Source organism: Argiope bruennichi, chromosome X1 (genome assembly GCF_947563725.1).
Source record: "Argiope bruennichi chromosome X1, qqArgBrue1.1, whole genome shotgun sequence".
Lineage (NCBI taxonomy): Eukaryota > Metazoa > Arthropoda > Arachnida > Araneae > Araneidae > Argiope > Argiope bruennichi.
In genome coordinates this window covers 65,991,195-66,015,413 of record NC_079162.1, presented here as the reverse complement: position 1 = coordinate 66,015,413, position 24,219 = coordinate 65,991,195, and the positions used below count along the sequence as shown (strand labels likewise).

Genomic DNA, 24,219 nt, shown 5'->3' with positions numbered 1-24,219 from the left:
GATGGGCGCACCGATCTCAATATCGTTCAGAATGGAGCTATGACTGGTCGCCGATAGAGGGATGAAATCTTGAGACCTATTGTAGTCCCTTACGCTGCATCAATTGGAGATGGCGTCATGTTAATTGACGACAATTGCAGGCCACATCGTGCTAACTTGTGAATGATTTCCTTTTGAAGGAAGGAATCATACGAATGGATTGGCCAGCATGTTCTCCGAATATAAATCCAACCGAGCATGTTTGGGACATTCTAGGCAGACGAATTTCTGGACGCCTACCACCCCCCACAAACTCTCCAAGAACTACAAAGAGCTCTTCTGGAGGAGTGGAACAGAATACCCCAGCCTCTCATTAATAGCCTCATTGACTCGACGCCTCAAAGGTATTCAACGTTGCTGGCCATCCGGGGAAACCATACCCTCTACTAAAAATGATTTTCTTTTAAGGAAAAGCCTTTTTTTATTTGTTTTTCTCATATGCACAAATTGTGTGTTTTTCTTTTGTACCCGAATGCTCAATAAAACGCATTTTTTTTCTGCCAAACAAATGTCATTTTTATATCATATAGCCTAGTACGTCTGTCGATAATGTATCAATCATTCAAACAATTCTCCAGGTGCAAGTTTAACCCACAACCACAATTTCTTTTAATTGTTTTGAACAGAGTATTTAAGTAGGGTATATCGTCAAGCATATACATGAATATAAAATTTCCAAAGCTCCACGATATCAAGAAGTGAGAGAAAAATCGATTACAAATTTAATCGATTTTCCAAATTCTACTTTTCCTTACGTTTTTGGGTACAAATACCAAGGATTGTTGAAAGACTCTAAATCAACCTTGGATACTGACATCAATAAAGTTATAACAATAAAGCAAAAGTGGCTATGTAAAGAGATAATTGGTTAAACATATGTTCATCGAAAGCTACAGCAATTTTTCTAACTATAAGGATAGTTTTAGAAGTCTGATTGCAAAAGAAAACTGTTTTTTATCGGATATATGTGGGAAAAAACACTTCTGATGTAATTTTGATGGTGTGAACCAATTATTTTTATTAGTTAGAATTATTAGAATTATTTCTTTACGTCAAGGTAAGAACATTTTTTAAAAATATTATTTTATAGCACATTTGTAGTATCACACACACACTGATATACTAAAAAATAGATATGTTTAATTATTCTCTTCGTTGCAAGGCCTTACTTTATATTTCATTTATATTATTGAATCTTGAAACCAGTTTTTTAAATTCTAAAATACACCACCAGGAAACACCACTTGTATAGAATCAAATTTAATTAATCTATTGGCTGGTAATCAGGTTCTAAAAATACTAAAATTGTGAGTTCCTCCAATACAAAATTTGAAAACATCCGCAAATTAGGAAATGCGTGAAAAATTCCAACTTTAAAGCACAAAACAAGTTAAACAAAAGTGTATAAAAGGATTAACCATTTCCATTTTTGTTTAACTGTATTTACATGTCAATAAACATTTTTAGAGATTATACCATTTAAAACGCTTTCTCTCTCTCTCTTCAAATCAATGAATATCTCTAGAATGAATTTTCAGCCAATATTTATAAATCTTCAATGTTTAAAGAAAATGCCATATTTAAACACTACTGATTTGCAAGAAAACATTTTTATATGAAAATAGTTTTAATGCAATTAAAATTTCAGAAACTATCAAAATGTTTTTAAGCAGTTTTTACTGAATGTTCCATTGCTGACTTAAATGCAAATACACATTTCAAATAAATATGCTTTGAAATATAATATGCAAGTGCCGCATTATTCACAATCAAAAAATGAAGTAATAATTCCGGACACAATCCTAAAATTGTAATTTTCTTTGCTTTCCTTAGTTCCTAAAAAATTAGTTAGCTATTTTGTATCGAAAAAAGAACTTTAAATAGGGTAATTAGATAAATAAATACATCACTTAATTTAGTACAGTGAGAATAAATTCTTGAATAAGGTTAGATTTTACATAATGGTGTTAATTGTATTTTAGTTAATATTTAATCTATTAATTTCAAACATTTCCGATCTGCATATTTCTATAGACTTAATCCTAATCATTGTTACTAAGAAATATGGAAAACTGGCTGCAAGTTCATATCATCTTTATCAGCAGATTTGCAACTCAAAATTAAAACGTATCACTAAATAACCATTGTAATAAGTTCATCTAACATATCAAATCAGTTAAAGCTGAGAGTTACTTTCATAGAAAATAGCACTCATTTTTCATTTAAATTACAAGATTTGAATATATAAATTATATCTACTTTACATCCAATTATTAATCGGATATTAGAGAAACAAAGATACAATAATAACTGTAATATGCTATTTCATAAACTTCTTATTTATCTATTGATTAATTGTGGAAAGGCAAGATATTTCAACTCTTCATCACAAATGTGATTCACATACAGTGGAAACTGGCTACAACAAGTTTCCAGAATTACGATAAAAGTCCGATTTCTATAAAAATTCGAATTAGAAAAAATTGCATCTTAAAATGCAAAAAGCAAGAGAAAATGGCGTATTTGGAACTAAACTGGTCGATTAATTTTTAAGTTTTAATATACAGTTCATAATTTATATATAAGCGTTAATTTTAATAAAGTAAACTAATAATAAATTTTAAATAATTTTTATAAATATTAATTTAAAAAACAGTTTGTATTAGTTTGTAAAAATTGTACAATAAAAATCTCGAAATAAAAAAATATAGTTTATAAAAGAATTTTAAAAATAAAGAGGGTCATTTTTATTGCTTGCAAAAACATTTTAAGCATTAAAGTTCTCGAGCGAATTAAGGACTACACAAATTATAAACTTACAATAACTGAAAACGTAAGGTATGGAAGTTTTAATGAAAAAAAAAAAAGCTTAAAAAGATATTTTACAATTTTTAGCTTTGACATTGAAATAACCAATACAAATTCGAACATATATAAACATATTATTGGCAATTCAAAGAACTAGAGAAAAAAAATTCGATTTACCAAAAATTCGAAATGCTCGTATAGCCTAATTCCACTGCATATGTTAAACAATTTAAAATCTGATTATAAAGATATATTAAATATTAGGGAAATTGATGTCAGTATTGGTTTTTTTACTGATTTATTAATTTCTATATTGATTCTTCATAGAAGTGCACGCAATTTTAACAATAGAGGTGTGATTTATGTATTTAAGTCTAAAGTGTTGATTACACTGATAACACATGCATTTTAACAAAAGTACTCGATTATTTGGGGAACCAAAATAAATGGATACCATTGACATGCAATTTTATATTCATAAAATGTATTTATTTCCCTAAGTAGACATCTTATCAAAAAATGGAATAACTAAATGGATTTATTTACACACAATAAAAATTACAAACACATATGAACATTTAATTAAAATACATTTGTTTCAATTGCTCCATCGTATTCTCTGGACTAGTTACAGTATGACCTATGACAGCTTCATGGCTGAATAGTTCATAGTCGTTTCCTCCTGGGAATGTTTTGTCTCCAAAAAAATGAATGTTTTTAAAGGCATCTCTATCTATATGCTTCAAGCAAAATGTCTTATCCCAACCAGTGGGGAAACAATCAAAGCTTATTTGTCCACCTGTTAAAAAACAAAAAAAGAAATTAAAATTTTATTTGACACATTTTAAATTTTTTAGTTTTAAAGGTGATATTAAGTCCATACAAAAGTCTAAAAACATATGTTACAAGTGAAACACTTTCTTACTTTCAAAAATCTTACTGTCGACAAAAAAACACGTTTCATACGGATTGCAAAAATGATCATGAGACATTTTTGTAATTAATACAGGCATTAAAAAAAAGGTGGAATAAAATTATAGCCTCTTTAAACCGGAAGTTGAACTGATTACAAAATTTTGAAATCCTACTAGGTGAGAGCTTGATCAGCCTGGTACATAACAGAGCATTCACAAATCCCTTCTTTGCTTCTTTCATGTAATCGATGGCATTGCAGGTGGCTCTTTTGAACCATTATTGCCATTCTTATTCATTAATCTTTTCATTCTTGATCTACCCACTTAGTGTCACCTGTTTGATCATTCAGCAAGCTCTATTGTCTTTGCATTCCTTTAAAATTAGATTTCAGGAAACGCATGACTGTTGGTGCCCATCTTGCCAAAGCCTAAATAATGAAAGCAGACTTATAATGACAGCCTACATCAAACGAAGAAAAACGTCAAAACGCCAATTACTAAACATCAGTGTCAAGAAGTTGAAGCTGATTAACAAAGACAGACTGTGGCCAGAAAGCACAAAACATCCGAAATGAAAAAGCTGTAGCTTTAAAAGCTATCTGGTATTATCTTATGTGGTAAACCATGATGTTAAAATAGCTATTCTAAAACTATGGTTTTATAATACAATGTTTTTAAAAGATGAACACTGTAATGCGAGCATACAAAATAGGAAAAACAACAGGAAAATATCATCCAGGCAGACGAATCGCCATTCACATTATTTGGGACTAATTGACATGTTTACATTTGCTGAACATCAGGAGAAATACTTCATGTTGGACAACCTTCATCCCACCGTTAGGCATGGCAAGTCTTCAGTGATGATGCAGGATGCAATGTCGCACAGTGCATTATATTAATACTTTGCCTAACCATCTTCATCTAATAACACAAACTGTGTTTTCTGATAACTTGTGTACCAAAATGATTATGGTTCAATACATACTGCTCTTCCAGACTGGCTTAATGAGCATGGCGAGGTGCAATACTTTATACGCCCCCCCCCCAAGTTCCCCGATTTTTGTGGGGTACTTGGGGCAAGCTGCACATACGGTTTATATTCACGATACTTTGAGTTAGAAATTTTTTTTCAGGAAGAGTGAGTATGTATGCGACTGTTGTGAATGACGTATTTATCCGTCCCATGTTCTAAACAAACTATAATTCATATTATTTTATCCAAATCCTCTCTTTCTGAATATATAGTAACGGTGGAAATAAAATGTAAAACATAATGTGAAACCGGACAATTGATGCATTAGTCGCAGATCAAGGAATGAAATTAATGTGGACCATAAAAGCTATCATTGCTTGCTATATTCCTATAATTCTACAGCCACAAATATGAACATTTCACACTTTATCTGCACCAGTTATAATTAAAAAAAAAAGGAATAGAGCTTTGTATCTTAAAAAATCACAATTCAAAATACGAAAAATTCCACTCCGGGTGCAGATAAAATTCTGGCAACTTGGTTCAAAAAAGATACATACAAGTTCTCTTAAAAATCCTTCTTATCTTCGAGAAAACAACTACATTTTGCTTATATTCCAAAAAAACTGAATGCATGCTATCATCATATCAATTTCAAAGCCCAATAAAGATAAAACTAAAATAACTTCTTATAGATTCTTCAACTTTCTATCAGATTTTTTAATTGCAAAGTATATACGATAATCGATATTGCTCTTACCTGCAACAAAAAGTTTCATTCGAATCAACAAGCATTTATTCTTTTCAGAGATAATCATATTGCTAGCTACAAATTTATACAGAAATATCAGAAGCACACAAAGGGAAAAGAAATTGAAATCAGTCATGATATTAATAGTGCATACGACTCTGTTCATTATGACAAACTGATACATAAATGTTTTCAACTTGCAATTGTTGGTAATATTTGTAAATGGGTGCACAACTTTCTTCAGTAAAGAACTTTTCAAATTAAATGATGCAACAAATATGAAATGAAACCTCTCAATAAATGTTTTTATTTTTTCTGATGATACTTTCATTTACTGCCTGTAACATTAATTAAATTATATCAAAACTAAGCTCCAGAACATTATGGAGAACATCTATAAATAATATTCTAACTGGAAATTATTTATTAGTATGGGGGAAAGTGCAGCAACAGATTTATAAAAAAATATCTACCTCACATAATTTATGCTGGAATTCAACTGTCACGGAATGAAATGGTTACATATTTTTCAATTTAATTTACAAAATCTAATCAAAATTAAACAATTTAAAAAAATCTCAAGATCAAGGCCCTTAGAAAATTAAAGGTCTAAAAATTGTATGCTCCAAAGAAATTGCCCAAGAACACAAAAATCTCATCACAATCACAGCATCCTCAGTCCTTTTTATTAAAATTACCTTATCATTAATATGTTAGCTGAATCACATCTAGAATCCTGCAACATTATACAAACAATGGCTCTTAGAACAACCTTTGCTATACATATATGAAATCTGAACATCATTTCACTAAAATTATTAACACAAAAATATACTTGCCCAATCAAGCATTACATATAATTACCTTTTATCCCAAATTCTTCTTTACAAAAACCATCTGATCATCCAGATTTCATATACTTTGATAGCTATTAACTGCAACCATTCGGCATTCAGGAGGTAATAATCTACGTTACGATATATCCCATCTTTAATTCCTCCAAGTCAAGACAAACTTCATATATTACTTTAATAAACTTTAATTATTTTCATATTCATTTCTTATGAGTTCTGATAAAAAAAATGACAACATTAAAAAGGATTTTTAATTATTTAGAATAGTTTTAATAAAATTGAGATATTATTTTAATATCCTTTATAAAACAAGCTGAAGAAGAAAATCAGATTGAAAGAGACAGTACGGAAGCCAGATATATGCATATGGTACATATTTAAAACTGAAGTGTAATATTTTGTAAGATTTTTACTGGGAAACCTGCTTCACATTGAAAGGCTCTTTTTCTTATCCTCTTAAATTTTCTGCTTTTCTGGTCAGTTTCAGACATTATAAGTTTCTTTCATGACAAACATGTATATATATATAACATCATTTGAATAAATGTGATTATCATTTGATTAATGTAGTTTGATTCAGTATGAACACTTAATAAATTTTATTTGCATCTTTTATATGCATATGCAAGGTGTCCCAAAAATGTGGAGCAAGCACTTATTTTCTTAAATATTTCAATTAGATATACACTTCCAATAAAAAAGATTCAACAAATAATGTCGGAAATTTTATGAAAAACTTTGAATTCTGTTCAAGAGGATTATAAATTTAAAAAGTTATTTTTATTCAGTCTCCAAAACGCAAAATTGTCATTATAAAAATGATTCGATTACACTTGATTAAAAAAGTTCCAATCTCATATCTGCAAAATTTGCTGAGATATAAAAACGCAAGCTTATTGACTTAGACCACTTTTTCACACCTAAGTATAGTGTTTGAAAGAGGGTCTTGTAGTAACTTTGAGGGATAATACACATATAACAATGCATTATTAATTAGACGAATTCAGAAAATAGTTATGCATTTATTAACTCTCATTAAATGTTTGTAATGGCAAAATAATGCATTCATTGAAATTTTACAAAACTTGTTCAAATGAGCACTTTTGATGCATATACATAACTGCATACTTCTAGCAATATTTGCATATGTGCATTCCAATTCATCACTTGTGACAACAAATCAGATTTTTTGAATTCGAAGATCCACTACAGCTACAGGAATCGTGTTATACACTAAGGAACGTTAGCGACCCCATAAATAAAAGTTAACAAGTGTCAAGTCAGGCGATCTTGGAAAAAATTCAACAGGTCCTTATAAGCAAATCTATCTATTAGGAAATTCAGCATTCAGTCATTGTCTTATAACTGAAGCATGTTGAGCAGGAGCACCATCAAATTGCAACCACACTTGTGGATATACCACCAAAGGCAATTCATCCATTAATTCAGAAGCAATGCCATTTAAAACTAACTGAATCTTTCGAATGAAGAATAAATTTTTATCGCACCAAACGTGGTCGATCTGACGACTGATACTATTATCAAGATTAAAGTGGCATTCATTTGTCCAAATTATATTTCTCAGAAAGGATGAATTTGATCCTACTTGAAGTAAAACCCAATTGAAAAACTCTAAGCGTCGATCATGAGCTGACTATAGCAGCCAAATCATAATCGACGTCATTCAGTTCATGAATGTTATATAAATGCCAGTCATGCTGAAATATTCTCTGTACTGTAGTTTTTGAAATATTAAATTCTGAACTGACAGTTTTCATACTACCATGAGGATCACTTGAAAAATAAGTCAAAATGTGAATTTCCATATATTTTTGTATAGCGCCTCATCCTTCCCTTTCATCTCCGGGAAAGTAAAGATTCTGTAATTTGCAACCGAACTATTTTGTAAATCTACTTCTAAGAAGAATGCCAGGAATTCGTAAAACGATGTTTGTATTCTTCCACAGCAAGGTTAGTGTTATGACAGCATACAGAATAAATCAACATTTTAAAACATTCATCATTACTGAAATGCACCATTGCTTAGGAAAGCATAATATCATACACACAGCTGCGAACAAATAATTTTATTTTACAGTTAATAATTGCACTACTTTGACATATCTTAGATGTTTAGTTTTTCAATTTTCTCTTCTCATAATTTCAAAGTTACAGCGGGTGACCAATGAAAGTGATAACATTATGAGTGATTAGCAAATTTTTTTGAAGTCATGATTATTGGATGATGTATTACTAGAAAAATATATATGAAATATTTTCTGCATTGAATAGTTACATTTCTGAAATAAATATTTTAATCTAAATTTAACAATAAACATACCTCTGCAAATTTTATAAATGGGAATGTGAAATTTTGGAGGTATATAGATGAATGTAAGAAATATTTTTCTGACGACAACTGTATACTGCAGAGAGTGCATATATATGTAAGCATTATTTTATGTGAAGCAGGATGCAGTTTTGAAGACAGTGAAAATACTTTTTACCTTTTTAAATTCTTTTTAATCTATTGGAAAAGCATAATTATTTACAAGCAGAGACGCGGTACGAAAGCAAAAGTGGGGAAGAAGCGAGAAATAAATTATTCCTCGTCTAATATAACATGAGATTTTTATAGGGAAACTATTTCTTCATAGTGCTAATATTTTAAGAAGATTCTGATAGGGATTTCTGACGCATGTCAATCACATGTAAGGGAAACACAGGGATCTTTTTAAAAGAATGCGCTTACTGGACAGTTTTTTACCCCTTCACGCCGAGCGTGTTAAAATGTCGGCGTTTAGTCGATTCAGCAATTTTATAAAGTTTCTCTTGAATTAATTAAGTAGAGAAAGTGGAATTGGATCAAGAAATAAGAGAATGAACTTACTATGGGCTAAATTAAGATAAAACTTTGAAATTAATTACATTGAAATTAAGAGTTTAAAATATCATTACATATATATATATATATTACTTTTTACTATCAATATGCTTGGAATCCAAAGTGTTTTCATGTTATTTCCTATCTTATTTAGCTTCCAATTAGAAATATATGTCTGATGCAATATTTAAGAAATAAACGTTTGTTCCACTTTTTGGAGACATAGTGTATATTTGCAATATATATATTTAAAATTTTTTAAATAGAAAAATTCGAAATTTTATAAAGACCAAAAGCAAAACAAAAAAAAAGCTTTCTGGGTGTTTCACTATATTGTTTTTCATTTGAATTTGGCTCTTGTGGGTTTTAAATTGTTCTTCCGACATTAAAATTTTAAATATAAAATGTAAATATGTCACAGCATGGTTTATCACATTTAATAATTGCATGGAGCATTAGCACATCAGATGTGTTGTTTTGAGTTATTTCTATTGGCTTCTGAAGAAAAATTAATTTTACCTTCTGATACTTGGCTCATGATTGGAATGCTTTTTTTTTTTTAATTTGCTATGACAATTTCTTTTTCAAAGGTTGATTATTCTATTGTCTGTGTTCAATAAAACCTGATTGATTTTTTTTTTAAATTTCAGTCATATTTGACTGTAATTAAATCTGACTTTTTTGTATCTCTGATATATATTACCAAAAGGTAATAAAATTCGTAGATTCAGAAGTCTATCCATGAATTCAATTATTTAGAAAACAGCAAAAATCCATTTTTGTTCTTTGAAAAACACTAGAAAGTATATATGTAAAATTGTGATATTGAAACCACAATCTTAATAATGAATATAATGTTGTAAAAAGTTAACATTTTGAAAACGTAAATTTCAAAAATAGAAAAAGGAAAAGATTAGATGTATATTAATATGCAGCAAATAAAACTTAAGTATTACCTATAGTATAAGTCAAGCCTAGATCAGGAAATTCCTTTTGAACAGCCTCAATAAATTTTTCTCGGATTTTATGCACCTACAAATGAATGCAAAAAAGTAACAAAATGTTTGCATAGTTTAAATATTGAAATTATACGAAATACAATTTAATTTCTTTTTTTAATTTAATAAATTAAAATTGTACTTTATCATAAGCAGCAAATTCTTCTCGTTCTTTTTGTGTACAAGATCTCCCAACAGGACATATATTAATAAGACCTGATCGGAATTCTACGAAATTGCCTCTAGAATAAAAATGATTTGAATAAGAAAGCTAATTATTAACTATTTTAGTAAATAATTGCATTGGCTAAAGCTAATTAGAAAGTTAATAGTCCACAGAAACCTATAGGAGACCAAATCATAGGACAATGATTAACACATTTTTCAATACGTCTTAAGACTACAGAAAAAGATTCATGAAATTAAAAAAAAAATTATTTTAAATACACATATTGAGAGCTGGTTTTTCAAATTAAATTATATTCTAATATATCAATCGTTTTAATAATTTACTATTGAGTTTTAAACTATATTAGAATAATATTCATAACTAATTGAATATAACGATACATTACATAACATATCCTATTGTGTTAACTTGTGTTGTCATAGATTATAATAAATTTAACACCTTAAACTCAAGTTTTACATCTGAAATTGCATTGATTTAACTATATATATATATATATATATATATATATATATAATAAAATTCTGCATAATCGACCTAAAATGACAAGCAATTCAAGTAAATAAGATTTGTGGGGAAGAGATGTTTTATAAGTTATATGAACTAACCAAGAATGAAATGACTTAAATATTTTACATAATATTTATGCAACCGGTGGTATTCCTTTTAATTGTAAATATTGGTATTAGTGCGTCGTTTAACATACAGACAAAGAAAAAATTCAAGAAATATCATAAGATAGTTTCATAAGAAAAATATATCTGAATTATTTTTTTAATTAAGCTTTTTCAGAAAATAATTAGATAAAAAACTTTTAGCACAGAAAAATTTAAAATAATTTGATAATTTTGTAAATAGAGGAATTGTTTTTGATAATTATGTTATTTCATTGTTCTTCACAAATAAGGTTAGAAAATTCAATGTATTTAAATTTATATAATTGCATAAATATCAAAACAGTTAGTAGATAGAAAATATAAATAATTAACTAAGGATAAAAAGTACGATATCATGAATATAAAATACAAATAAGATAATTAGAAATGAGTTATTACAAATATTAGCAGTTCTGCGATATTTTAATTACATTTTATATATTTTGCACATTAAAACATGGAATATAGTTTGACTATATCCCTTCGACGGAACATCGCAAAAATATGATAAACTAGCCACATTGAATTTAGGCACCTCAGATAGTGTACAATGATAAATTAACTTTTCAAAAAGATAATTATTATATATACAAGATTCAACAATAAGCCAAAACTCTTTTGTAATGATTGACTGATACAAATATACATGGTTTTAATTTCTATAAATTGAATATGGTGTGATATCCATTACATTAAAATTTTGTTATAAAAAACCAGTTCTAGACAAATACTTCCATATCGGATTTAAACACATCAAGACATTAATGGGATCAAATCATATAAACTCATGAAAAACACAACAGTAAATGTTATTTAACTATAAATGTTGTTAAATCTGCATTGCATATGTTGAACTGCCACAACAGGTGCTCTGTTCTCAAACAGAATCAGGGTTGCCACTCAAATCTGGGGGAAAAAAAATCCCTGTATTTCCCTGTATTCAATATACAAGGAAATGTGCGAATAGCACTCATGTGCTAGTTATAATGGAATATGGTTTTTAAGTAGTAGAAAAAGCAAGGAAAGGAAGCAACAATTTAACTTTATTCGAAATAGCATATTAAAAGAAGGTTTATATTTACATACAGAAAACAGACACACAGTTTTATCTTTATTTATTATCTACAATTTAGTAAAACAAAATTTATATATTGGGGAAGGGGAGAGGGAGATTGATCACTTTTCAGGCTCTGTAATTGTAAGTCACACAAAATGAAGAAATCAGAGGAAATAAAACACGAAACATTTTTGTTATCATGATACAAATCCTTTAATGATTATGTAACAAAAAGGCCTTACAAAGTAAGATTTTTTTTTTATTATTTATTTATCCACTTTTGCCACTTTATGTATTTGGGCATCAATTTCTGCAACTTTTGCAGCCATCAGTTTCATGAACCTAATCCTTAACAAATAAGGTACGACATTTTTGTACGGCCTAAAGTACATTTTTTTTTTTTTTTTTAAACTCTTTCAGTTTCAGTGAACATATGTGAAAATCACTGAATGTATGAAAGGATGAATGTGACGCAACAAGTTTTAATGCCCATAAAAATTCAGTTTTAAATGATTGTTCTTGAATTAAAAATTTCGAAATTGCTTTATTTTTGGACATTAAGTTTGACATTTCCGTATTTGAAGAGCCATCTTTTCTTGTATTCCTTTTAGATTCTAAGTCCAACATCAAGAATGACTCTTTTGAACTGGTAGGCAGTCTTGTATATTTTCCTCTTTTGGCATGACTAGTAAGTATTTGTTTTCCCATATTACTTAAGCTTATTATCTTCTTACAAAGCAAACAGTATGCAGCTAATGATTTTGCATAACTTTCCCCCATTCAGAAAAATCAGGATTGATTTTTTTTTATCCGTCCAATTCGTATTTAATACGGATTTTAGCAGCTCATTGGTTGGTTGGTACGCAAATTAAATGTTGCTACTTCCGCCAGAGAAATGTATCATATTCTTTCACGTAGATATACAAGTCTCGCGCATGCTCATTAGCTACAATTCGGGAATCTCATGGCAAAAGAACAACTATTTCGCAAATCGAAACTGGAATGATCTATACAGGGGAAAAAAAAAAAGAAAAAAACGGAAGAGAGAAAAGGGGTGAATTATCGCATTACACAAACGCGAATGGTATTGTTTCTTTTTTAGAAGCTATGAATATGATCTTTCATTCTTGCAATCTTTAGAGATCGGCATTTTTTAGATGGGGAAAAAATAACTAAGAAACTTAAATTCTCTGAATTTTCCTTGTTTTATGAAAAAAAATTTAATTTTCCTGCATTTCCCAGTTTTTTTAGACGATTTTTAAATTCCCTGTGCTTTCCCTGTTCTCCTGAGTGGCGATCTGAGTTGGCGTAGCAACCCTGAGAATATATAATGGGATTTGAAATTATATTGGTATGATGTGTTTGATGAGAAATCATGTGATTATAAATCGATTTCACATTGAAATGTACTTTTTACTTAGTTTCCATAAACTGAATACTTAATCACAAGTATACAATTCTTTGAGTACAATCCAGAATAATGAGAAAATATATAAATTATATATGACATCTTGAAAATTTTCATGTATTTCTGAACAGAATGAGAAATGGGTAAAGAGAGCAATACTTTAATAATAAAGCTTTAATGCTTAAAAAGGAATAAAATAATTATTTTTATCTTGAAACACTATACACATTTTTTGCTTCCTTTTTGGGGGCTTGATATATTATCAAACTAAGAAAAAAAATCAAAATACATCATGTATTTTTCAGACTGATAAAAAAAAAAAAAATAGCAAACCGTTTTGCAGGCAGATGTAATTTTGACATATATGCTAAGCAAAAATTAATGAAAGGCTGCAACTTTTCTTCTCCCATATGTTCAAGAATACTCTAAAAGTAAAAAAAGAAGAAAATATTATACCATTGAAAATAAATCCAAGTTAATTAGCATAACTTCTAAATCACTAAAATCGCTTTTTATTAATACCTCTTTCCCAACAAGTTTTCCGTCCCTGAATGCAACAAGTCCATTCTGGGCAAAAACATAATCATACGCCTTTTCCACTGAAAAATAAAATGAAACCAGGAAAAAATATTTTGAATTAATTTAATAATAGCTTATTAAACTGAAAAATATTTTTAAAAATATCACTGTTAAAGTGATAAATATTTGCATTAATTCTTATTAAAATATATACTGAATAATTTAGGATTAAAAAACATGCTTTTTTAAACAGGCTGCTATCCTGTTTACAACTTCTTGGATATGATTGTTACAGTTTAATAAATGAAAGTTGTAGTAGAAAATTTCATGCACAGTAGCTTACTGATTAAGAATTTTTTTTCAAAAAATTACTGTTTACAGTATAATTTAGATATAAATATATAGTTACATTAAAAGTTTTGCTTCCTTGCAGTGATGTTCATAAAAATTCAAATCAAAACTAATCACTAAAATTGGTTTAAAACAAATAGAGATCCACTAACAGAAAAAAATGCAATTCCACATACAAAATAAAAATAATGCTGAAAGAAAATATTAGAATATTTTGAGTCAGCAAACTTCAGCTCATTAACCTTCACTACAAGTAATAGAAATAGCTTCCAATTGTCCCATGAAACGAGAATATGATGATCTGACAAGGAAAATTATTCATTTGCCCACATAAAAAAAAATGCTTAGTAACTAAATACGAATGTATTAATTCTTATCTTTTCTTCTTAATAATCTATTTTGTTATGATACATATGCCAATATATAATGGGCTAGAGGAATAAAATGATTTACAGAGTTTAAATTATTAAGATTACAGAAAGAGGAAATCCTAACGAGTTACTAGTAAAGTAGCTACAGTCACCTGATATGCAAAAGAATCTGCTAGTATGATGTTTTAATCATCAATAAGGAGAAGTTCAGAACAGTCTCTGTTCCATGAAATATGTAAGAATGTCGAATTTAAATAAACTGATATCTTCTATTGAAGCTTGTTCTTTGGATTCTTTTCAGTTGCAAGAGTTCAACTATAGAAAATGCAATTGTTTTATTTCAAAGGTATTTTAGGTTTTTGAACATTGTAATTTATTAAAACACACGTTTTAACTATTTGAGTTTGATTTGATGCATAAAATGTAATAAGATTTGAAATTTATCTTAAAATTTTTATTTTATTTGCATAAATAAATGTTTTATTATGCCTCATAAAATAAGAATAATAGTGAGACAACAAATCTTAAAATATAAAGCCATTAAGTCATTTAATTTTAACAAACAGAAAGAGGATTCTGTTTGGGAGGATTACATTCATTTTATTTAATTCAACCATGTAACCAAAAACAAAAGTTTGATGCAAATATCTGATAGTAAATAATTTTTAATACAAGAATTTCACCATTTAGGAAGTTTAAATACAGTAGCAGGTTTCTGACTAGGCAGACTTAGGCTTTTAGGCTAATGAAGACTACAGGTAGTATGATTAAACATGCTATTAATCAAACAGCCAAATAAATAAATTTATTTAAAAAATACAAATTCTTACATTATACAAAATTAGAGCAACAATATACACGTAATTGAATTATTAAAATCATTATCAAATAAATTAAAATATAACTAAATACTTATTTATAACCAGTGGCTTAACTAGGGTGGGGTAGACAGGGTAAGTACCCTGGGTGCAATAACTAGGATGAGCAAAATGATAGAATAAATTAGTTGAATTCTATAAAAAGCCTTTAAAAAAACTCTTATCCTACAAAACTAAAATAAAACTTCTTAAAAACAAAAATAAAAATTATATATATATAGTATATATAAGGTAATGTTTGTTTACTATAGACCTATAAACTACTGGACAGATTTTATTCAAAATTGCACACAGAAGTATTGAGGTATACAGATACTTGGATACCTTCCTAGGATACAGATGTATCGCAGGCAGTTTCATAATAATTAACTGAATGATTTTTTTATTAATTAAAACTCTTTTTCATGCCTTAACAGTTTGCACCTGTACCTTGACTTTTTCTACTTCTTTTCCTATACCGATGGAGAAAAGCAGCTGATTTTTTTTCCCAGACCAATGAGACACATTATTCATGCATGTACTATTATTAAAACTATTTTAAATTATTAACCTATTTTTCCCACTTATAGAATTTTAGATGTTGTGCTGTTTCTTTCTTTCTTCTTCCCCCCCCCCCTCTTTTCCATGCCAATGAAACAAGGCTTAGAAAATGTTTTGCCTATTAGTTCAAAGGAAAATATTTTTTTTTAATGATTTATTATTTTGAAAACTAAAAATTTAATATATTAATCTTTCAGATTTATTTTGGTGTACTTCTGATTCAATTAAAAAAGAATAAAGAAAATTATAAACTTCTAATCTAATTTCATGGCCTATAAAGGCATGAAAAATAAAAATTCATTTTCATGCATGTGCAGTGTTTTATTTACATCCTGATTTATAATGGAAACGTTAAATTTTGTGAAGCTTGTTAATGTTCAGTACTAACTGTTATAATTTTACAGCTATATGTCTTTCAATTAAAAGTTTTTTTTTATTATCTTTAATTTGATGAAATATGAATTGCAATTCCTTATCATTTGCTCTTATTTCACTGATTTGGACATTGTGCATTTAATTTGAATGATTTTGAATTTTTATTTGACACTCTCATTTTAATAAAAAGTTCAAACATTATATGTATTTAAAAGATGTACACATTCAATAGTATTAATCCTGGGCAAAGCCGGGATATCAGCTAGTTTTCATATATTCAGTTATCTCAATTAATTCCCAAATTCAAACCATTACTAAAGTTCAGTATACAAATGAACAAACCATTATTAAAGTCATAATTATTTGAAAAACTAAATTCAATGTAAAATCATAGTTAATATCAATTAGCTCAGAAGATAGATTATTCATCTAATGAACAGCCAAAAACTTATTCGTGTTTTTAAATGTCTAATAGATTGCTTAGAATTTTTATAAACTTAAGTAAATAAAAAGAACTAGGAAAACATTTCATTAATAATAAAAATGAAAATACAGAAATTATAAGTAAAAAAAAAACCTTTAATGTGAAAAAAGAAGTATGGGAAGCACACACACACACACACACACATCTTTATTATAAGTATAGATTTAGATATAAAAATAATTTTTTTTTCTTGAAGGTCAATACCAAATTTATGATTAATTAGATATTTTTACTACTTTCCAAGACTGGAATCTACTTCATAGTAAATTTGTATCTTGATAATTTTTTCTCCATAATATTAACATTGGCTTGAAAATGAATCTTTCAAAAGTGTCTTTGAGGAACATTATTTTTAAGGAGAACATATTCAAATATTTAGAAACTTGCTTTCCATTTTATTAAGAAAATAACTCGGCAATTAATATGCAAAAATAAGAACAGAATATTGATGAAAATATTTACTTTTATAAGAAATTTACTGAACTTTATTTTTTAACAAAAATTTAAAAAAATTTCTTTGAAATTAAATGAGAACAATAAATTAATATATTCCATTTTAACAAACTTGGTATTAAGCTTTGCCAAATGAAAATATTTTGAATTTTTAGGAAATTTATACCTATTCTGAAGTTTAATGAGATAATATAACTGCACAGGAGCTATTTGATTTATAATTCAGTGTCAAATAATGTGCAGGAATAGTCAAAAATATTTTTAAGTCTAGAAGTTGCGAAAATCTCCTAAATAATTTATGTACATTTAATAAATACAACATGAAAAATCTAATCTTGAATAAAAGTTATCATACGATTGCTAATAAAGAGAGAAATCTAATATTTGTAAAATACCAAACCACTTATTATCTTTTCATAGCTGAAGTGTAAAGTAAAATTCTTGATTTAAAAAGTTACCTGAGATACAATAAACTTTTTCAATAGAAAAAAAGTGATTTATATGTTTGGTGAAGGGAGGAAAAAAGGTGAACTTAAATTTCAAAACTGAAACTACAATTGTGAATAATAAACATAAATGTTTTTTTTTTTTTTTTATTTGTTGAAGTAGGGGAGAAATTGCATAATTAATTATATCATTAAAAATATGAGAACTTAAATCTCAATTTAGTGTTTTTATCTCTCCTCCTTTCTCTCAAGTTTAAAATAATCATAGTCGTTAACTATTTTTATGCGAGATAGTATTTTGAGAAATTTTAACTAAAATCATTTAAATTTGCTTCTTTTTGTGTAATTAAAACTCATTCAAAAGTCAAAAAAATTGCTTTAAGGTGCATGTTTAAATCCTCCAAAGTGTAGTGTTTAATTTGGTAACTTTAATTTTAACAGTTTGGCTTACAATGCACTAATATTTCTGCTTTTAATATTTATAGATATAACTCCATAATGAAAATTAAATACAGATAGCAGTTTTATCTAAAAGGCATAATGACATATCATAAAAATGCATTTAAAATTTTAAAATTGCATTGACAGTTTTTAATGAAATCCATCCTTCTCATGAAATGTTTAATATATTAATAGTTTAAACCATTAAAAAAAATATATAAATAAAAAAATTCAAACAGTTATTTGTATAAAAATTTTGATATATTAAAAAAAATATAAAATCAATATGCATTCCATTGATCTTTTCAGGGCTGATATAAGTTTGCTGAAGACCCATGGCACTGACAGTGCTGGGGCAGTGGGTCTCTGAAATAATCACATATAATATTCATTTCAATTTGTTTGACATTACATTTTAAAATATAATTTTAAAGCTTTTTCATTTCTAACTATATATTTGTTATTAATTGTCTTTATAACTGATATAATATTTTTTATAAATAGCTTAATTAATTTGTTTGAAAAACTAAGATGTGTTAATCAGTTGTTAGGCCATATTACTTTAAAAATGTTTTTGTGTAATTGTTTAGATTTAAATTCAATTCTTCCTCCCTGACATAACATTTTTTAGGGGGTGCAGAGTAACAATGAGGATTACAATTTTAAAAAATGAGGTGGTGCAGAGTTTTGCTATTTGGCCAGAGCCCCATTTTATGTAGGTACGCCTCCATTTATAACATATTCGAGTATTACTTATTCATTCAAAAGTTATGTTACATTCCATTGGTTACACCTAATACAATAATTTTTAATGCAAGATTAATTTGGAGTTTCTTATTTCTTTATAATCAATAATAATTAAATGTTTTTATTTGCCAGTTACAAAATTATTAATAATTAAGATTAATTTTTCAAGAATTTTATTACCTTAATAATCTTTCCCATGATATAAATATTAAAAAAATAAATAAAAACAGATATTTTTATAAAATTACTAGAATAAGAAACTAAAATCATTAACATGTTAATTATGTTAAAAAACTTTTGAAAAGTAAAACCAAATTAACAAGTAATTAACAGAGCAGTCACATAATATACACTGCTTACAGATGCAAAATACTGTAATCCACCACTGTTTAGTTTATATAATTTTGTTTCAATTATATACAGTTTATCTAATTGTTGCTTAAAAATTTATCTCTTAATTTCATGAATGTAAAATCATAATGAAGAATTTATTTAATAAGACTAACAGAAGCAAGTACAAAAATATCTATAAAAACATAATGAAGAATTTATTTAATAAGACTAACAGAAGCAAGTACAAAAATATCTATAAAAACTATCAGAGTTAAAAGGAAACTTTAAAAGAATATATTCAAGAGTAAGCTAATACAAGATCAAATTATGAAATTTACCACAGAAAAAATTATAATAATTATTTTACAAATACTTAAACTTATCATGCCCATCATTTCAATATTTAGTAAATTTTAAATAGTAATAATTTATCAAAAGTATATAAAATATCTTCAAAATAAAAAACATAAGTTTTTAATTTTTAAATGTAGAAACAGAAATTATTATAATACTAACGCTGTGGGTCCAACATTTGTTCCTGAATTTTTTTTAAATCTGATCCTCCAACCAAGCCAATGGCAACTTTTTTATGTAGTTCTGTCAAAAAAGCTTTCATATCTGGATCAATTGGCTGTTTTAAACAAAAATGAAACAATGATTTTTAATTTCCAAAAAATTTTAATACCTTTGAACATTTAAAAATATTAAAAGTTTCAATTAAATAGTGAAAAAGAAATCAGAAAGAACTGCACGAAATTAGATAAAAATTTGCAACAATGTTTTTTTTTAATTTTATGAGTCCCGTATAAAATTTATTTTCATAATATTTTTAGAATTTGATTATAATAATAACAATACTTGGCGAGAAAGAGTCAAGGTCCCATCGATATCAAACAAACAAAGATCTTTTCCATCCATTTTGACAAAGATTTTCAATCAAGAAACTTTAAAAAAATTATTTCGTCCTTTAAATTACTAACACCGGCATTAAATTTGTTTACAACAGTTCTAAATGAACGTGTCAATCTCATGTTGCCATTCTCAAACAGTCAACATATATTATTTCTATTTTTCGCAAAATAGATTCTCACCGAGTTCGCAGAATAGCTAAGGAGAGACCATTAACTCTTGAAGAGACCTATTTTCTTCTTTACGAAGTAGTTCTAGCAATGAAATTGCTTCGACTGCAACTGGAGAAGAAAGTTCAGCACCTTGCAATGGAAATATAGAAACAGTGAAATTCGTTGAAGAAGCATATGTCCATAAAAAAGGATTAAATCAGAAAATAGCGACGAAAATGACAATAACAAATATGAGTATATGTGATCCAAGTTAATATATTAGAGTAGTCTTTATCAAAACCAGCTTTCAAATTATTTTTTGGTACCCCCAATGGAACTGTAACTGTGTGTTAAATTACAGATATGGCTAAGTTTTCAAAAAATTGAAGGAAAATCAGTGACAGATTTTGACAACTTGAGGCCAGAAGATCTAAATTATTCTGAGGCTCTTTTTAGTTTCACAAAAGTTAAGAAAGTAATATGAACCAAACTTATTTGCACATTTAAATTCATCTTTATGATTTCTTTATTTATGTGATATATATCAGGTAAATAAAGTTTCTGTCTTTTATCTTCATTTTTTTAGTTATTTTTCAAAGATACCCTGCCATCCTATTCTCCTTATAAAATATTGCCTACCTTCTGTCCAAATGTCCACAGATGCCAACGGCCATTTGGGAGGAGGGCGGATGTTATGCACCGGGGCGCCAACTTGATCAAGAACTAAAATAATGTTCTGAACAATAATAGCGAGGTGGAAAGAGAGAGGAAGAAATTTAACTGGAAAAATCAACGGGTTTGGAAGTATATGAATTTCGCAGATATATTAAAGTCGTGCAATATATTATAAACATAAGGTAAGTATATTTACAGTCGTTTACTTCACCGACAAAGTTATATTGATATAGTATTTTGAAAATTCATGCTATAAAATATATATGTTTAATATTGTTAGGTCTAATCATGTCTATTCCAAGGAAATGTCTCTCTGAGCTTCATAAAAAGCTCATTTTTAGGAAGTCACAAGTAGACCTATTTTCTTCTTTACGAAGTAGTTCTAGCAATGAAATTGCTTCGACTGCAACTGGAGAAGAAAGTTCAGCACCTTGCAATGGAAATATAGAAACAGTGAAATTCGTTGAAGAACCACATGTCCATAAAAAAGGATTAAATCAGAAAATAGCGACGAAAATGACAATAACAAATATGAGTATATGTGATCCAAGTTTATGGCTATGTATTATAAATCATAAGTGTAGAATGCTTTATATTAAAACTGAATCTGTACAACTCAAAGGAGCTTTTGTTAAGAATGTTCAGGATAGATCATTTTCCACTACGTATTATTTAAAGAAAATGTCAAATGGTGAAATTCAGCTTCACAGTTGTTTAATTTATTCAAAAACACAAGAATCGGTATTTTGTTTGTGTTGTATACTGTTTTCCAAAAAAAAGAGAAAATCAATAATCTATACGATTTATAGGGGGCTATAATAACTGAAGAAAGCGCTGTCAACTGTAATTCAAGATCATGAGCATTCTAATTGTCTCACTTTAATTGGTTTAGTGCTTGGAAAGAGGTTTTAGACGACTAAATTTATGTTCAACTATTGATAAAACAAATCAAGTTACAGTAAATACGGAAATAGAACAACTTAAATTACTGCTTCAAGAAATTATAGATATGATTCTTTTTTTAGCATGTAATAATCTTCAACTTTGAGAAACCCATGAAATAGTAGGAACGCCTAATTATAGAAATTTTTTTGTTTAATCAGATGGTAAAGTGAATACGACTCTGTACTAATAGATCAAACAGAATAAAAAATTCGAAAAATAGAATTTTGCATCACTCAGTACATAGATTACAAGAACAAATTATTTTTGCTTACGAAATGAAGTCCTTAAGAAAATTTTAAAAGCAGCATCGCCCTATAGTATCCAAATGGATTGCACTCCTGGTATTTCATTAAAAAACAAACTTCAGTCATTGTTAGGTATGCAAATTTTGAAAAGAAATGATTAACTATAAATGAGTCATTTCTAAGGTTTACTGAAGTAACTGGTGTGACTGAAAGACTAGCAAAAACTCAATTAAAAAGATTTAGTGAGTTTCATTTAGATATTATGAACTGTAGAGGACATGCATACGGCAACGGTAACAATATGAACGGGAAATATAAAGGTGTACAATCTAGAATAATTGCTCTACACCTCACGCAATTTATGTGCCTTGCCTATCACACTCGTTCAGTTTTTCAATTTGTAATACTGCTTCCAGCAGTATATATAGTAAAAAAAAAAATTTGAATACTGCAATGCTTACATTACTTATTTCCAGTATCTACAAAAAGATCGAAAATTCTACAAAAACATTTAAAAATTAGTCTTAAACCATTATGCGACACTCGTCGGGAAGCCAAAATAGATTCGATTAGACGATTGTATTCACACTTTGAACAAATTTGTAATGCCATTGAAGAATTTGATACAAATAACGATAATATAGCATTATATGAGTCTAAAATTCTATTGGATTTAATATAAGATTTTTTTTTTTTGTCATGTGACTATTTAAGCCAAATTTTGTGCAGTAGCTTCTGAGGGTAAAGATCCCTGAGCACCCGAGGGCAGAAGTCTGACTTCTAGCTCAAATAAAAATATCACACACACACTCGCTTGCACAATCCCTTTTTACAGGGGGGGGGGGCTCATTCACGCACGTCACAGAAAGAACACAGGGAAGAGAACAACCATGCCCGAACCAGTAAGAGAACCCGGGACACCTAGATCACGGGAAAGACGCGCTACCGCTGGGCCAGGACGCAGGCAATACAAGAAATGCCATTTATTTTATATTTAATAATAGTGTTTCTAATATTATCCAAAATTAGTACTATCAACAAAATATTTCAATCAAAAATAATTTGTTTTAATTGGTTTAATTTAATTTAGTCAATAAAATTAAAATCGAAATAAAAAATTTAAGAACAAAATTTAACACATTTTTAGACGAAGCAAAAGTGATCACACGCAGTCTGAATATTTCAGAACATTTTCCTCAAAGACGAACATGAAATAGAAAAAAATATATATTCTGAAATAGTAGAAGATGAAAGTATAGAAAAAAAACCTGGTAGAGAAATTTATGTATTATTTTTTAACACTGTAATTGATAATGTTATTGTACAGATAGCAGAAAGATTTAAAAGTATTTCAAATTAATTACTGATATAAAAAATTTTAGAAAACCATGACTTAGAAAAATGTACCACAAACATTGTAAAGTTTTATAACAAAGATGAGGATAAAAACCTAATCCAGGAAATTTGGTTTGCTATGGGCTATGATTTCGAATAAAAAGGATGCAAGTAACACACAATACATACTGCAATACATAATTAATAATAATTGTAATGAATTATTTCTAAATGTATTAACTATGTTTAAACTTTTCTTTACGTTTCTAGTTATTGCAAAGAATGCTGAGCACTCTTTCAACAAATAAAAATTAATAAAGAACTGTCTTTGCCGAAGCATGTGTGCAGAACGCTTAAATGCATTTGCTATATTAAGCTCAAAAAAAAAAAAGTGCAAAAAATTGTAATTATTCTGAAGTAATTAATAACAGAAACAAAAACACGCATTAAATAAATATGCAATATTAATATATGTTCGTGCTTGT

The 24,219-nt window shown here is 28.0% G+C and overlaps 1 protein-coding gene across 2 annotated transcripts; it reads right to left on the bottom strand.

The window, feature by feature from the left end:
* Positions 1-3,369: 3,369 nt before the first annotated feature.
* Positions 3,370-20,486, bottom strand: LOC129958782 (phosphomannomutase 2-like). Of its 2 annotated transcripts, XM_056071458.1 has the most exons (8): positions 20,332-20,486; positions 19,990-20,104; positions 14,058-14,134; positions 13,869-13,960; positions 10,367-10,466; positions 10,183-10,258; positions 6,353-6,455; positions 3,527-3,646 (listed from the first exon to the last, which is right to left on the bottom strand). In XM_056071458.1, exons 1-7 carry the CDS (start codon positions 20,389-20,391, stop codon positions 6,373-6,375), a joined length of 603 nt encoding a protein of 200 aa, XP_055927433.1. In that variant the 5' UTR covers positions 20,392-20,486; the 3' UTR covers positions 3,527-3,646; positions 6,353-6,372. The 2 variants fall into 2 exon arrangements, with proteins under 2 accessions (XP_055927432.1, XP_055927433.1); XM_056071457.1 differs by lacking the exon at positions 6,353-6,455 and having other exon boundaries at positions 3,370-3,646.
* Between the last annotated feature and the right edge of the window lie 3,733 nt (positions 20,487-24,219).